At 36.8% G+C, this 18,082-nt stretch overlaps 1 protein-coding gene across 1 annotated transcript in view; it reads right to left on the bottom strand.

Moving 5' to 3' along the window:
• Positions 1 to 18,082, bottom strand: part of PDZD8 (PDZ domain containing 8) — a 61,915-nt gene that overhangs the window by 4,731 nt on the left and 39,102 nt on the right. Inside the window, exon 4 of the mRNA XM_061364235.1 lies at positions 1,959 to 2,121. Coding sequence (XP_061220219.1) covers positions 1,959 to 2,121 — 163 coding nt within the window. The remainder of the gene's footprint in view (positions 1 to 1,958; positions 2,122 to 18,082) is intronic.

Genomic DNA, 18,082 nt, shown 5'->3' with positions numbered 1-18,082 from the left:
TTGCTCAACAACAGAAGTCAATTAGAACAGAAGAGCTCAACTGAAATGTAATAGGTTGATCCTTTCCATTTTATTCATACAAATATATTACTTCAGGAACAGGAAAGCTATAAATACTCCAGTTTGCTGTTTGTCATTAATGTTGTGATCTTAGAGTAATTTTGCTTTACGTGCTAACATTAACCTTGATCTTACTGTAAGTTTGCACTTCTCAGCAGCAGGCACTTCATGAAGGATTCAAAAGAGATGAGTATCTTTAAATACAGTTTCAATTATAACAGAAGCAGGCTAACAAAGAAAATCATTCCAATATGTTAACACAGTATAGGCATGATGTTACATTCGCAGTAATGCAGAACAGTGAACTGAATCATCTTCCTTACGAGAACTCCCAGAGCCATTTGACAGTATCTTCAGCCTATGGTAAGATTCAGGAAATTACATGCAAGCTAAGATTTCTTACCGAGCAGACAGTGCAAATAAAGTCATGCAGGGGGTCATGTAAAAATTACTTTTCCCTTGTTCTAGAACAATCATCAGCTGCCTGTTTGAAGCAACTCAAAGCCATTTTAAATCACTGGAGCAATGCAGTGGGGATTTAGACAGTATCTAATCACAGTAACTCATCAGAGTGCTTAAGCTCTGGTCTATAAAACCTCTCACATAAAAAATAATATGAAAAAATAATGCAACTGTGCTAGCAGGGAGTTTAAATAGTCCATATCATGAGTGTATGAAGTTCTGTCTTCATTCATCTTCACACTAACTCTTCTATAGCATCTTAATTACTTAGCAGAACTAAATATAAAATTACTTCACCTCTGATTTATACAGGTGATGTCTGGAGAATAAATTTGTCTGCTGTCACATGCAGAGATATCTGGGATACTATATATAACTCACCATTACAGTTAGTTTTGCATTTCTTTCTCTACCAATGACCATAACCTTTTATTTAGTCCCACAACATCCAGTAGAAAACACTGCATTATTCTTAATGATCACAAACACGGTTTCTATCTGCTCCTTCCACTAACTGGATTAGCCACTGTTCTTGTTAATGGTTTATTTGTCCTGCAGCCCACTGCCATGTTCTGTAGGTCCCCTTCAATTATCAAGTTTAAAGCAGTAACATTGCCAGTATCTGGTTTTGATTATGGTTTATGACTACGATCTAGTTCTCTGTTGGTGACAGGGTCCATATAAACCAGAAGCATTCAAGTAATACCTGGAAATGATCTAATTTAAAATTGTAAAATATAAAATAGTATTAATCTACTTCACAATGCCCAGGGATATCAACAGAATCTTTTTTAAAAAAATAATATCCCCCAAAACCAACAAAACCCCAACAACCCACAGTGCACTCCCCTGCTAAAGTAACTTTCTGCCTCAACGCAGCACTTATCTGCAATTTACAATTCGGCCAAAGTCTTCAGAGTAGATGTCTAAATAATACTTAGGCTCCTGCATGTCCAAAAAATTGATACTAAAAGTATAAAAATGCTATCAAATACTCAGCAGATCTGCTTGGGTAATTTTGATCATTTAAGACAATTACTCTGCTAGTCAAAAATGTGTTTGCACTATTTGTTCCATACTCTACTACCTTTAGGTTCAAAGCTGAGCATGAAGGTCTTAGGATGTAAAACGTCATGGTTTCATTTTTAGCTAAGCACGTTTTATAACATCTCTGGAAGAAAGGAAGTAGAGAACCTCACAGCATCTCTATTAGAGCAGTTAAGGTACGTTTGTTCAGCTTTATTCTGACTTCCACGTAGTAAAGAGTAAGTATGGAAGAAAATGAATCAAATGAACGATAACCTTAAGTGGCCATAACTGTCATGAGTGCCAGGCATAACCGTAACTGTTGAAGAAGGCAGTCTCACTGAACTGTATGCAGACACGTCCTCCCAGTTTACAAGACAACCCTTATTTTGAAGGCTGACATTACTCACTGCCAATGGCTAGAAGTCTGTCTCCCCTCTGTAGATCAGCAGCTGCAGCTGGTGAGTTTGGAGTCACGGTTTCAACGACGACGTGCCCTGTATCATCATCCTTGGACTGCACAAAGCGGAGCGTAAGTCCAATACTTTGCAGAGTCCCTTTCACTAGTTCTGCCTAGAGAGAAAGAAGTTATGTTGACTAAGTTGTCTGCAAGGATTCATGGCTACTAACAATTGTCTAAATAAAATTACACAACTGATACTATTAAAAAAATTACATTAGGACATGCACTGACTTCATTAAACAGATTCTCATATAATGATCAACCATTCTCCAATTTACATTTTTTGAGAAATAGTTTATATACAATTAAAAACACTACAGAACTAACCCATGCAAATACAAATCAGCAGGAAAGGCAATACACAGAATCATAGAATGATCTGGGTCGGAAAGAACCTTAAAGCTCACCCAGTTTCAGCCCCCTGCCACAGACAGGGACACCTTCCACTAGAGCAGCTTGCTCCAAGCCCCTGGGTCCAACCTGGCCTTGAACACTGCCAGGGATGGGGCAGCCACAGCTTCTCTGGGCACCCTGTGCCAGCACTTCACCATCCTCTTAGGGAAGGATTTCCTCTTAATATCTAATCTAAATCTCCCCTCTTGTCAGTTTAAAGCCATTTCCCCCTGCCCCATCCCTATATGCCCTTGTAAAAACAGTCTTGTAAATATCTCTCATCTTCACAAAAAGCCACAGCTTTAACAAAGCTACACAACCTAATCATCCATCTTATTGGGAATTAGTATTACTAAAAGGAGCACTGTACAATCCATCTCTTTGAACATACCACATTGGTGTTATAAAGCCAGTTACTATGAGTAGCTCTTTAGTAGTCAATCCAAAAAGGTGCTTGGAATGAGAAAATTATTATGTACTTACACATTGTTAAAGCATATTTAGACCAAATTTAACAATAAACTTGAAGTTTCTTTAAAGGCTCAGAACCCTTTCCTCATTTATCTTGCAAGATAAATACAAGATAAATTTCAACTCTATAATCTCAAATATCTCATTCTTCTAAAAAGAAAAATTAACCCATACAAATGACTGGGGTGCAATCTCCATAGCAGAGTTTCGTCACACACTCATGCACCGATCTCTTACAATTTGGAAGTCCCTACTGAAGAATCTACATCTAGGTAGTGGTCAATTGTTTACACGCCTCAATGTGTGACTCTTTGGCAACTTTTTTCTTACTAAAAACTGTCCTTAATGAATCTTAAAATATATTTTACCCCTACTCCCCAAAGCACCTTCTTTCTGGTCTCTTCAAATGACCATCTGCTACCATTCCACCAATGTATATTCTGTCTATTTGAAAGGGGAACTCATGGTCTTTTTCAGCTCCAAGGACAGAAGTTTAATTTGCTTTTCTGATCCCCAAGAACAGAGACACAGATACTGTTTGTAGAAAACCTCCACTGGAAATGTTCTATTGGTTTCAATTTACTGAGTTTAGGTAGACAGTCTCCCCTCCACCCTTCTGCATTTACTTTGTTGGTATTTAACTGTCGATATTTCAATTGTCTGGAGTTGATCCTCTGTTTTTGAGGATGTGATCATTTTCTTAGTTTTGTACAATGGTTTTCCACAGATGAAGTGGATTACTTCAGGACATAACTTTCTCCTTGGCTGTATGGCAGTTCCCATAATAAAATAAATAAAAACCTCTTCAGTATTAAGAAACAAAAAAAAAAAAAAAAGAAATACCTCTGCAAGAAAAGCAAAACTTCAGTAAAAAAATATAAATCTCTTCTGCTGTCAACCTTCCTACATAATACAGCTTTAAGTTAGCATTTCACAACTGCTGCATGTGCTGTACCGAAACAATATGAACAATTACTGCAATTTCAAAACAACACTAGTTTAATATTTTAACTGTCAAAACCACAGATGACATGAATTTGCTGTGGCGGCACACAAACATGCAACAAAAAAGCCTCCTAAAAATCATTCCCCTATGCCATAAAGCACTGTATATTGTTATCAAACAATGAGGAGACCATTATTTCTCAGATTTGTCTCAGAGTCCAAGTACTCAAATCTCAATTCTCCTATGATGGTTCCTTTGAAAATCTTGCTCTAAATGATTAAGGGTAGAAAACTATTTCCAAACCCTTGTGTTTGAATAGGTGACAAAAGTATCACAATGAAGATCAGACAGTAAACTCCCACTTAAGGAATGCTGATAAACATGAATATTACACAGGACTGAAAAAACAAACTATAACAACTTCTTTTCCCTTAATTTTTGTTATTTCACTAACAAAAGTATGAAGCTCTTTGCTGAGAGAATTTCAGGAAATAAATGTATGCTTAGATGGAGGGAAAAAAAAACACCAAAACACCTAAACAGGGTAGTTTTCCTCTTAACACGAAGCTGTTCTGGCCATTTAATTACACTCCTTTAGGGACATATCTATTTTGATCATAGTTCCTTCTGAAATCTTGCATTTGTTCTGGATCTTAATGCCCAGAACTGGAGTTAATTAATAAGACAGGATGTTTTAAAGTCCTGGCTCATCCAAGATGGATAGTCTGCTAGGTCTGCATCACTGCAAAAGAAACATTGCTGTAAGACTGTCTCTAACATGAGGTAACTCTTGTGCAATCAATCACTGAGTAGATCAGAAAAACATACAAGTCCTGAGGGAAGCTGGCCTTTATAACACTTATACAGGAGTTACCTCGTGCAAATCTACTTTCTTTTACAGTCTATTTTCTCAGCCATTCAAAGAGTGGCACAAAGAAGTGACAGAATTCTAAAGGCCCTTCCTTCAGCCAGCAGCAAGCCTTTATTTGCAAGCACATGTCATCAGGAAAACAAGAGCTGGTACTGGGGGGTACCTTGCATTTTGAAGAAAGGCAGCAATGACCTTTAGCGACTGCTAGTACTTGCAGTCATAGCAAACTGTGTGATGAGCAGACACAGGGAAAGGGCATAATTAGAAGCAAAAAGGACAAAGAAATGTTACTAAAAGCTCTTTCTTACAGAGTTTGTCAGTAGGGACTCTCATCCTCTGGAGCTTCCTTTGAACCCAAGGACTTCTTTGAGCAGACTCAATAAGGCATGACTTACCAGTGAAAATATTCTCTATTGTGAAAGACCAGAAACCTCTGAGGTGATTCCCAGTATTTCACCCTTCCCTCCTCCCGCAGGGCGAGACCACATAAAAGCACAAAGGGACAGCTGGGACCAAAGACCCTAAGGTACCTCTGAACATTTGGCTCCCATGCAGGGACACCAACCGCAGATTACAACGCGTATGACTCACTGATGGCAAGGAGACTTCCAATATTCCAGCAGTATCTGATGGAAAGCTGTTTTTGGAAGGAGAGCGCCTTTGAACATAGCAAGCAAAGTTCATCTCAACTTTTTATTAACTCTGGCACAGTCACAAGCTTTCTCATGAAGTAAATGGGCTTTATTTATCAACCCAAACCAGATGATTTTATTTTCTGGCAACTCAAAAGATTCACCGAGTAATACCACAATATCTCAGATGCTAGCTACAGTGCAGGTAAACACAGTTTCAAGCTCTCCAACACCACCCACCCCAACGAGCATCTCTGCATACCCAGCACAGCTCCTTTGTATGCCTTTTTGCCTCTACCTCAAATCAAAACTTGATAATACATGTGGAGAACCAAAGATCTACTGATGTTTCTGGATGGAAACAACAGAAGGCAAAAAAAATCACATAAAAGACACAGGTTAGAAGAAAATCACTAATAATGAAAGGACATTTATTATCAGAGAAGCTTGCTGCAAGGGTAAAAAATTAAAAGCCGTGCCTAGGAGAAAGGGAAATTTTAACCATATTAAAGCAAGACTGTTTTACTTTGATCTAATTAATAGCTCTGTTCCTGCAGATCTTAGCAGTTACTTAAATAAGGAGCAAGACATAGCAGATAATACTACTTGCTTGTCAATGAGAGGCACACATTCAGAATAATTTACATTGAAAGAGTTAAACTGTGTCACAGAACTTGGAAAACATAGCATTTTTATAAAGGTAACCAACCCCAGACAATATATGAAATCCCTGTGCAACAGAACAGGAATGACTGTCTTAGGGAAAAATGAAAAGAAGTAATTTCCTTAGTGTTTTATTATTGAAGAAAAAACCCAAGAAGAGGACACAAGATGTCCACTCACTTTAAAATTAATAAAACCTTTTGATGTGGGGCAACGAATGCCTGACTCTACAGGACAAAGTCTATAAGCATCGATTTCACAGTACAGGCTTTAGTTCATTTATATGCACCAGCGCATGAGCCACTGCAGAACATAACCCCACAACTGCTTTCAGTTCAATACTGGAAGTATGCTCTGGAAACACAATGCAGCAGAAAATTACATTGTGGTTCACGGCCCTTCCTTACCTCGGCCTTGTTTTGAAAGCTTAGCAGATGTCAGGGAGAAAAATCAGGTTTCCCAACCTTTTTTAACATACTGTTCCTGAATCCCACAGCTACAGTGATCATTTAGAAGTTTATAACTTGCTAATACCATTTAAATGGCCAAAGAGTTGCGTGACCATCAACAGAGGAGGCAGCTTTAATCTTTAAATGCTTCGTTAAATTGTCAGTCTGAAAGAATTTGTTTAAACCAAAGGGATGACAAACACTGCTGTTATAGCCAACAGACAAATGTAATGCCATTTACTACTTGCTTAACAACTACCTATGAAGTTAGGTTATTTTTGAATACAGATGCATGAATGTCACCAGTAATACATAACTACAATGTAAGTTAACTACCTAACTACAGTCATCAGTAATACATAACTACAATGTAAGTTAATATGTGATATAGCACTTTCTAAGACAAGATGTAATAAGTAATGTCCATTAATAAATATGGGGATTTTAGCATCTGGAAAAGTATGTACAACCTCTTAACAGTAGGGCAACATCATCCAGCTAAACTTTAAGAACTACTGGGTGCATACAAAAATAAAAAGTCACAAAATTGAGCCAGAGCATAATAATCAGAACATAAGATTTCATTTTTTAAACCAAATTGCTTATTTTCAGGAACTAAAAAGGAAATTGTTTTTTTTAAAGCTCAATTTAACTAATATTCCATGTTTGCTACTTTTAAGTATTAACATAATAAAGCTTTATTAGAATTTAGTAAGCATGTTGCATTCTTTTGAACAAAAGTTAAGAAAAGCTTACTTATTTTATTGATTTTACAACAACTAAAGAATAATATTTTTACAAATATTTCTTATTCACCATCAGTGGTATGCAGCATGCTCCATGTATCACAAACTGACACCATGTCAGTACAGATAAAAGCTCTATTTTTTCCAACCTGTCAGTGTTCTTTGAGTGGATCTTGGGAATTCTTGTAAGGTATGGTCTAGTGTGCTTTGGGGAAAAAGAAGAGATAATGCCTATGAATATGCCTGCAAAGTATTACATTCTCCTAGAGAACCCTGCCTGCTGAGAGGAAAGGAAGGAATATTTCATGTAAGAAAAAAGGAAAACCAAAACATTAAAGTACAAAAGGTAGGAAGCAGTTCCTTTAGTCTGAAGACTCAAGATACTTGTATGCTAAAAAAGGGGGTTTGGCATGTATCTTTAAAATATGGACTTCAACATTATTGCTTTTTTCAACCCTATTATTGGATGCAGTCATTATATATGACCTGCACAGTGAAGCGACTGCTAGATTATTTATACAGGTTAGAGACAGTGAAAGGAGCAAGGTATCACCAACCTCATGACAACTCCTTAGTAATTCTAGACTTAAAGGGAAAAAAAGAATTTATAATGTTCCGAGAGGACTTCCATCTATGTTTTAAGGAAGAAGTAGATGTTTTTATTCTTTTGTGACACAGGCTCAAAACCCAAAACTAAGAGGCTAGAGTAACGCAAGCTTTTCCCAACCTTTGCTCCGGCTCTCCCGTTCCTGCAGCAGGACTACCCCTGAAGTGTTCTGCGGAAATCATCAGGAAAACAAGCTCGAATAGTGAGTGTCTGACATGGGCCTTGACGAAAAAATCCGTGATGACAGAAACACTTCAATTTCCCAGGCTGAAAACTCCCAACAACAGAAAGAGCAGAAAGTTATTTGAGCATCTGAAAGTAGCCTTCTTCTGGGGATATTTAAATAGTTCAGTAACCAATAAAGCATGTACTATTACCAATTATAAACTGTGTTCACTGCTATGTCTTACACATATGTACATGTACTGATACTCACATGCACTCACACAGCTTCACAGAAATCCATTAAAGATTTGCTTCATAAACTTGTTATATAGGCTTGGCTTTCCAAGCAACCCTGTGGTAAGGATGCATTCAAATACACAGCAAAACCAGATACAGACTCAAGAAGAACAAACCCAGGAACTGGGTACCTAAAATTGAACAGAGGCATATGTCTTTTCTGTATTTACTTTCTATTTCCTTTAACAGGTTCAGACACGTGAAAAGATGCTGACAGAAGATTATAAAAAAATATAGTAAAATAAAAACCTGTGTTAGTAGAATAACCAGATTATACAACATGACAAAATGAAGAGAAAGGAAATACTTTCTGTATAAAATTAACTCTTCATAGAAAACTGACTTTTTAATATTTATTTTCCTCCCCAATAGGGACACACATTAATTACAATTGATTAATCAATTACATATGATCCTATTCTACAAACCTCCATTAAGAAAATGCTAAAGGTAGTTAATGCAAAAGATTATACACCGGCTACTTGAAACACCCGTACGCATTGCCGCTAAAGGCAGTGCTGTATTCTAACAAACCAATATATACAAGGAAACACATTTACAAACTTGGGAATTAGTTTACTCATTTGTGGATTATTTTTTCAAACCATTCATACAATGTTTCCCAAGACTGCCTGAATAAACACCTGACTTTTATTGTTTCTGTAATTGAAGATAAAGTTCCAAAATCTAGTTGTTACCATTCCAAAGACTGTGACAAGATTTATGTAACGATAATAGACACACTCTTTCTTGCTGTGCGATGCCTCCTCCATACCAAAGAAAGACAGACCTTTAGTATTATGCTTGGTTGAGAATGTTCATGTGTTTTTCCCCTCATTCCCAGGTTTACATTGTCTGAAATACTTTCAAACAAGTTGATTTGTGTCCATTCCCACCCCCTCTATTTCTTAATATTTTGCCAAAAGGTATTAAACACATATATTGAACGAACATGTATTTGTCTAGATACACTAGAATGAGGAGTGTGTGTGTGGGGGGGGGAGGTTGTTTGTTATTTCAAAGTAATTTATAAATATATTTAACTATTTTTAAACATGTATTAAGAAAAATTTCAATAAGAAATTAAAAGGAAAAATTCTGCTGCTTATGAAATAAAAAAAAATATTTTGACAAACAGGAATCCTGAAGATCCGAATGACCAAATTACTGTTCTTGCAGGATTAATTTTACTGTACACAACTGAGCAACGGCCAGAAAGAGATTCTTCTGCCCATTCGGCTTAGAAAAAGAGGAATAACTTTGATACAACTATAAAAAACTTAACATGTGAAACCAGGATAAATTTGGAAAAGCCAATAGCTGCAGAATGAGTTTTTATTGTAAGTAGATACCACAAAACTTAATGGCAAACATGAGAGAATTAGAGTGAATAGGAAAATATGAATGTTCGGTCAAATCTGTTTCCAGAAAGATATTACAGATTTTATTTAGATGCATAACTGCATTCTCTTAATTCATCCTACACCACTTATTTTGAGGGTTAAAACATCCCTGTCTCTAGCCAATGTTCACTACAGTATTTGCAGTGTGCTTCTGGACCAGGTTGATCCTTCTAATTTTAGACAGTTTTAATTACTTGCTTTTTGCTTTCCCTCCTGTTCAGCTTTCCTCCACTGCTGCTCTTACCCTGCTCTGACTGGAGTCACAGGGGTTTTCCATAGGTGTCCTCAGCAGCCATCCACTTGCCCTATCTATTACCTACTCGAAGTCACCCTTTCTACAGTGATCTTTAACACCAGAAACCTCTGAACAACACATTCTGTCTGGAAACATCTTCATCAGTAAAGCAACTGGCCAACACTCAAGCTCATCTTAAGAATTAATATTTTTCTAGTACAAATATTCGCAATATCAGAAATAATGTACTTCAGCTTGTGTAGTTGCATTCAGTACTGTCTCTTTCACAATTGCTGCTTTTATTTTTACATAGATACGTGTGTGTGTGTGTGTGCACGTTTTGTATCGTATCAGCTGAAAATGCTTGCAGATTATACTATACATAACCAAAACACTGATTACTAACTGGAAAATGAGGTGTCAATGGCACTACTGATCTTTGTACTGTACATTGCTTTATGGGACTGGCTACACCTTTGTGCCTTTCTGGGTATCACTGAACGGATACTAAAGTAATTTGCTTGTGGACTCTGCATGTTTCAGAAAATTACCCCTTTCCAATAGAATGGATTGACTCAGGCATTCACCCACCACCACGAGTGTCTCCGCAACTTCCCAAAGGGAGCTCTGACCACTGATTAAAGCAGATGAATGGACATAACCATTCCAAAAGGTACAGTTTAAATTCAAATGCTAGAAAATAAAGCACTCAGACAGACGCTAAGAAACTGGAGGCCTAAAGCTCTTTAAAAGGTCCAGTGCTATTAAGTTGTGAAAAAACTCTGCTCCAGAAAAACACTGTCCTGCTACTCAGCACATGACTCACATACCACTTTCCTACTTCTTCTCACCTTCACTAAGAACAGTAAAAACCAAAACCAAACAACCCCAAACCCCCCCAAAGGCACACATGAAACACTTTTGCCTTCAAAAGACTTGTTACATTTACTGCCATCTGGAAGTGGCCAGCAAGTAATCGGCTCTTACCCTCTCCTGTGACTAAAACATTGGTATGTGATGACTTTAAAGCTGGTAGTTTGTATTCCAATGTCACAAAGTAGTCATCACAAGATGGATTAGCCCTTTCTGAGTCTGATGTTAAGACAGCACTAAATCTTAGTACAGGTAAGTTATTACTGCCAAGTTATTTCAAGTATATCAAATGCTGTACTGCAGTATGCACCTACTTTCAGTTGCTTTGAGTGTCTAAGATTTTTTAACTATTTGCCATTGTTTTTAATCACTCCTTATGCATTCCAAGTATCTTTAAGCAGAACAATTTTCTCCAAGCTACACTGGATGCAGTTTTTAAGGGCCAGAATTTCCCATTAATGGGTAGGTCACATTTCAGCCACTCAAATTAAGAATAATAAGAATAAAAAATAGTTAAAAAATAACTTCAGTGTGACACACTTTTTCCATTTATGCAATCAAATAGAATTATAAAAGCAAAAGTCTGTACAGCAAATGTGTCACAGAGAGGAACAAGGCTCAGAAGCTCCTTCTTAGCAATGTCTGGAAAAGTCCAGCTTTGCCTTTTGTGAAATACTAGGAACAACAGCTTTTTAATGACAATAAAACAGTGAAAAAATAGAAGTAGGATGCTAAGACTTTTTGATGTTAATTTTTCCAGCTGTGTGAACTGTGGTCAGTGCACCAGGAGACAATGGCTATCTCCAATGAAGGCTGCGGTTTTCTTTTATGAGGAAGCATATTTATTTTTTGTCATCTCATATAGCTAGATTTATTCTCTGTTCTATATATATTATAAAACAAAAAAAAAGTTACAAAATATAATGGTAATTTGGACCAAGATCATACTTAAGTAGTCATTCATTAAGGCCATAATACTGCAAATGTTACACACATGTCTAACTTCAGCATCATGAGCTATTTCCCTGAAATAAATGTGACAATTCATGGTGAAGTTAAACATCTGCATGTCTGCCTGATGAGCACCAAAAACATTTGACAGCAGCAAAATCCAGAACAGGCTAGTTACTGAACAAAACACTGGGCTTACATCTTATTTTCCTCTGTACTTCTGACATGCTGCCGGTACTCTAAGCTACTAGTAAAACAAGTGTACCTTCCAACTGTATGGTGAAACAGGTTGTGTGACATGCAAAAAGTAAACTGTTCAGCAATTATCACGAATTGCTGCGGCATTCTTACTAAACAGCAATTACTGGAGTTGAATGGAGGAGTTAAAGACAAAGCAGCAGAAAACCTGCACTTGCAAGTGTCAGAAGCAGGTAAAATGCTTTATGTGGAGCCCTTCTACAGGGAGCAATTTAGTACAAACAGTGATGTAGCTCTTCTCTAAGTGCTCTTAGTCACTGACATCCTTTTACTCTTTATTAAACCCAACTGCGATGATTTCCTTTGTCCCTGAAAAAAATTGAAAAAATTGATTTTTTTTCCCTCTCAAAAAAATCTTACATCACTATTTATGTCTGATAGAAAAAAAAAGACTTCCTTTAATATTGCTTAAGCATGACTCGGTCATCTTGTATTTCCTAAAACACTCGGGTAGTTTAATAGCAAATACTGAACTAAGGTTACTGAAACTGGAGATTAAATAAAAACAGATTAAGTTCATTAATAATACTATGTTTGACACCAAACCAATAAAGAGTTTACCTAGTTAATGGTTTTCTTTGTATAAATCTGTTATGAATTGCTGCAATGCAAATTACAGACAAAAGATTAATGACAACATAGGAATTCGTGCACGCACGAAAGAGGTCAACCCAGGGGTTTGTTCATCTCTGTGATGGAAGCAAATAAATTGGAAGACACTCAAGTGCACACATTAAAAGGTATACAGTGTATACTCTAAACCAGTTAGTAATGGCTCACATTTCTCTTGGAAGTACCTAATAAATACTGATAAACCTGCTGCTATTAGTCTTCATGTAATAAACTAAAAATAAAAAAACTAAAACTAAAATCAGATAAAAGTTCTTTATAACAGAAATAATATTCATGGTGAAGGTTTCTTCTCCCCACAGAGAAATTGCTTGGCCATTTTGACTATCACACCCAGCAGCATTACCCACCTGATTACCGACATGGATGTTGCCAAGAAAAGTTATTATCCACTGTAGTTACAGTAACATGCACCACAGATGCTAGTTTCTATGGAAATAAAATACATAATAATACTTTCTAATGACTATAAATCATAACTCTTAGATCTTACTAATGGACTTAGAAGTCACATTTGAAAGGGTTTAAAAGTTTCATTTCTGATGGAAAAATGCTGATTGAAAGAATAAGTCCATTAGTTAGGGGTTGATTTTATTTTGGAGCAGAAGTGTTTCCTTTAGAGCAACAGCAACACTAATGGCAGAGTCACATCTGGAGTACAGTGCATATTCTGAAATAAGCAGCAACTTCATAATTACTCCTTGCCTGGGAAACTTCAGACAAAGCCCTGGATCTGGGATGGGAGCAGAAACGCTGCTGCTGCTCTCCTCTAAGAGCTTGGTGCTCACAGAGGCAGTGGGAGTCCCAAGGGAGACCAAAGCCACAGGCACAGCACTGGCCTTCTCATCTGCTCCCAGCCCTGCAGCTTGGCTGAACCTTTACGCTAGCCTCAGTTCTAACAGGATCATCAGCTTAAGCTTTGTACCAAAGTTGAGGAAATCAAGCAATGTTATCTGACTTATTAAAGATGCAGCATATTTAAGCAGTTATTTATACAAACATCTGCTAGAAATATGTAAAACGCCCATACTCTTACAAGCAAACCATTACAATTCTGGGTAATATAAATTACACTCTTACTGATAAGACAGTCAAAGCAAAAGGGACCTCACACGTACCTAGAACCAATGTAATTATACAATTTGAAATATCATACGAGTTAAGTGAATGCAATTTGTTATTTCTGCACTGCACAAACTTCTTGACAACTGTTACATTTCTCATTAATATTAATGGCTAGATGGCTATTCAAGTAAAGCACAAGTCTCAATAATACTCTGCGTGACCCAATCAGTTCTCAGACTCCTGCATTCCCACAGAACTAGCTAAATCCAAAGGAACGAAAGCAGACGGATTAAAAAGATTCATCATCATAACCGCTCTTCAGAGATGAAACAGAAGATCCAAACGTATCAAAACAAGGTTCCTGTTGCATACAACCCCCCAACCCCACCCTTTGCCTTGTAAAACCAGAAGATCCCTTTTCTTCTCAAATTCTACATTACCAAGGCCAGAAGAGATGAGGATTTATATCTTGCTTATTCCAAATAGTTGCTGTAAGGCGGCCAAGGTTTTGTGTATAATAATCCTCTTCTACATAGAAAGGCAGCCAAACCACACTGAACTGCTTTCAATTAACTTCTGGACAAAACACTGCAGTATACACACAGAGCTATATAACCAGTGAAGATTTCCACAACCATACATCTATTTCTGGTTATTTTGATGAACGCATCACATCACATCAATTTGTTTATGGTTATAGGGCACAAGTTGCTGCCAGGCAGTGAAACAGCAGCTCAATGTCACATCTAATTAGTAGCACCAAGACAACAGCACACCTAGGAGCCAGATTTTTGTGCTGGTATTGTTCATCACTTACAAAAATTGCCACAACTATTAAACTGAAAAAGATCTTTACACCAATTAAGTCAATGCTGACAGTTCACTTTGCAAAAGAAATCAATGACCAGCTCTATTTGATCTGCACTTAAAAAATAATTTAGATTATTTCCACCCACACCCTCAACACACATAAAGATCACTTCCCAATATATGTGAAGAATGATTTAGACACTCAGGTTTAGCTGTAAATTGGAATCACCATGCTATCCAGCTTTACAACTTAGCCTCTATAAATACTTCATGAAAAGCCAAAGGTCTTAAGTTTCCATAGAATTATAGAAAGGTTCGGCTTGGAAGGGATTTCTTGTTACAGCTTTCTGTCCATGTAATTGATGTGATCAGAACAGGCTAGCAAAAAGTAGGATTTCCCCCTCCCCATACAGCTAGATACCTGAATGACGAGAAAAAGAATTGCTATAACTATTTAGAGAAAGAGCTGGACATCCTCCATTTCTAGAGTATGAAAAAACTTTACTGTAATAGATGTCCAAAACCGCAACAGAACAAAACCCACTTAGCCATGCCACAAAGATTCCTGTTAAACGCTCTGAGACTGGGATTGTGCATTACTACGAGGCTTAGTCACAACTCTGGCACAAATCTCCCCCAAAATTTACCTCCCCCCATCAGTTGTGGAGGTAGCAGAACATACGAATTCTCCAGAAACCAACCCCATCCAGAAACCAACCCCAAAACACTAACATTAAAGCATGCACAAGTGCCAAAAGAAAAATACTCTTTTAGAAAGAGCTCAGGAGGCGTCAAAAATATAAATAAAAGTAAAATTTACAAGAGGAATGGGACACTGCCCATAATGACCGTTTAAGTTCAATCATTTTGACAGGTTTGGGGTCTTTTTTGCAAGTATTTTCTGCTCAGGGAAGTAATATATACCAATTCCTCATCTCCTTATCATAAGGTAAACGGAAGAATGAACAGGAAATTATGTCAAGCTTGAAAACTTCTTCTTTAACTTCAGCACTCCCTATAAAACTTCCTATACCCTGGGTTTATGCTCTATTATTTTTAAATTAGCAACAGATCTTATTGATAGCTGGTGAAATATAAGAAAAACACCCCCCAGATTTCATAACATAACATAGATTTCCCTTTCCCAGCAGAAACAGGGCTTGCTTGGGCCTGTGACCAATTTCCTTCCCCAAAGAACTTGGAACCCCTTTAATTTAAAAAGGAACCAAGAATTCGTCAATACCATAGAACGCCTGAGAAATAAATATATTTTAGGATGGTAAGTCATACAGAACAAGGTGTGGGATGTAGAACACTCTCAAAGCACATGTATGTCCTTAAGTAGATCTTGTTTACTTAAAAGTGGAAAATATTAGTAAGGTGAAAAATACCTTCCTATGTAGTACAGGGATGGAATCCACACCAGTTCTGAAACCAGGAGATGTTTGTTTCTTTGATTTGTTCATAAATGGCACATTCAATACTAATTATTTTAAGCCTGAGGTTTCTCTTTTAAATTGCTGTTTTTACGTATTTTATTTGAAATGTGCAGTGTGACGAATGCCAAAATACCTTACAGTAAAACAAAATGTACAAAATATGAAATCTCTTAAATCTCTTATAGCAACACTTAAGGTTATAACATCACAAATTTAATGGTTAACTTGCTCCCAGTTTGTTATACAGTCACTTAACTCCCACCATAGTTCATGAGAACAAAAGATGTGTTAAAGAAAACACAGTTTGCTTTTAGAAACTCTGGAACTGAGTAAAGCTAAGAAAAAAAGTAAATTATGATATTATTAGACATTATATTATGTCAGAATTGGGCAGAGGGGAGAGGGAGAGAGAGGTAAAAACGCAGAGTATGTAGAGATGAGGATGGAAAGGAGGATGGAGATCGAAAACATTAGATGTGGATTGCAGATCTGGTATCTGCAAGTCCACAGGTGCAGAACCGTGTCAAAACACTCATTTTCCCATTCTTCTGATTATTAAAACATTATTAATCTACAGCAACTACCAAGAAACCCATAGCTTAAGCTACCTATTTGTGTACAATGTTATACTTAAGTAGAGACTGACATGTGCATATTACAATATATCCAGAGAAATGTATGAAGAATTGTCTTCCTTTGCAAGAGAAAAGCCAATTTGGGGAGCTAAAAAAGCAAAACTCTGGGCAGTCTGTTAGCCTGCAATGCCAGAATAAAATCATAATGAATAAACATATGCTCAGCATGCAGTTTGCCCTTCTTGATAAACTCTTTAAAATTCATTAAAAATACCTTTGACTTACATTCTTTAATACCATTTGAACATGAACATTGCAAGCTAATTAAATGTGAGGCAATTCTATACTGCTAAATCATACAAATACCAAAATCAACTGCAATTTAGGTACCTTTAGCAGAAGCATCGCTATTTTTTTGCCATTTTCATACAAAGACACATTTCATATTTGAAGTGGAAACAGTATTTGCATACTAAGCAGTTCAAGGTTAAAAACAGCATGCAAGGGTGGTAAAATATGAAGATGAAATCAAGTAATATGTTGCTTATCATTATTGAAAGAGTTATGGTTTTATTACATGGAGAGTGAACATGCTTGCTTCCATATATATAAAATATATGGGGTTTGAATCAGATATTAAACTTACACCTCCAAATTTAAATGATGCTCATTGACATAATTACATCAGTATATGAGGCTAAATATGATTTTATGAACTGTTAAATAAGAAATTGCAATACTAACAGTAACTGATCAAAAATTAATCTTTACACTAGATATGACCCCTAAGCCAACAGTCACATTATACCAAGTATTTAAGATATATGGCAATAATACTCGGAGAATGGAACTAAAGATCTTTTGGGGGAAGGGGTAAAGTGACAGACTCTCAAAAAAGCCTATCTGCATGTACAGTGCATTCATTCACATTCTGCGTATCAGCAATACTCGCTCTCACTGAAAGCATTGCTTTAAAGTGTTTCTGGCCAACTGATAGCTACTAGCTGCCTGCTCATTCAGCATTCTCAACTGCTATCCTGTCCTTAATAAATGATATGTAGACGATACCTATAGATAGATAAAAGGATGACTATACACTCCAAGTTCCTAATCTAAGTGCAAAATCTCCCTTCAGCAATGGTGAGTTAACCATTGCTTTCCTATTCTGGGTTTATGCTGTTGCCTCAACAGAAATCCCACCTTAAAAAAAATTAAATCAATCTATTCTATTGACAACAGAACTTATACTCCTGCACTTTGCATTGAACAATATATAACACTTGATGCTTACCTAGTCATCTGTAGGACTGCTAGATGCCAGCCACCAGGAAGTATATAGCAAGAAAAGGAAAATGAAATCTAGCTTTCAAAAGGATGCAGAGGAAGAACTCCTTTCAGAAGCTGGTAAAATTACTCCCCAGTAAAACATAAAAGTACAAAATAACAAAGAGTGCAAAGTTTCAACAGCAAAGATTTATTTTCTGATCTAGACAGAAGAGCAGTAAGAGGAAGGAATTCGCCTGCACCTCTCCTGTTCTACTACTGCTTTGCTGAGGAGGCGGCCCAGGATGCAATCAGTCAAGACCCATATA

Source organism: Neopsephotus bourkii, unplaced genomic scaffold (genome assembly GCF_033783945.1).
Source record: "Neopsephotus bourkii isolate Nb327-2 ecotype Australia unplaced genomic scaffold, CSIRO-AGI_Nbou_v1 NB_1189, whole genome shotgun sequence".
In the NCBI taxonomy this organism is placed as follows: domain Eukaryota; kingdom Metazoa; phylum Chordata; class Aves; order Psittaciformes; family Psittacidae; genus Neopsephotus; species Neopsephotus bourkii.
This window is presented reverse-complemented; position numbering and strand designations above follow the sequence as displayed.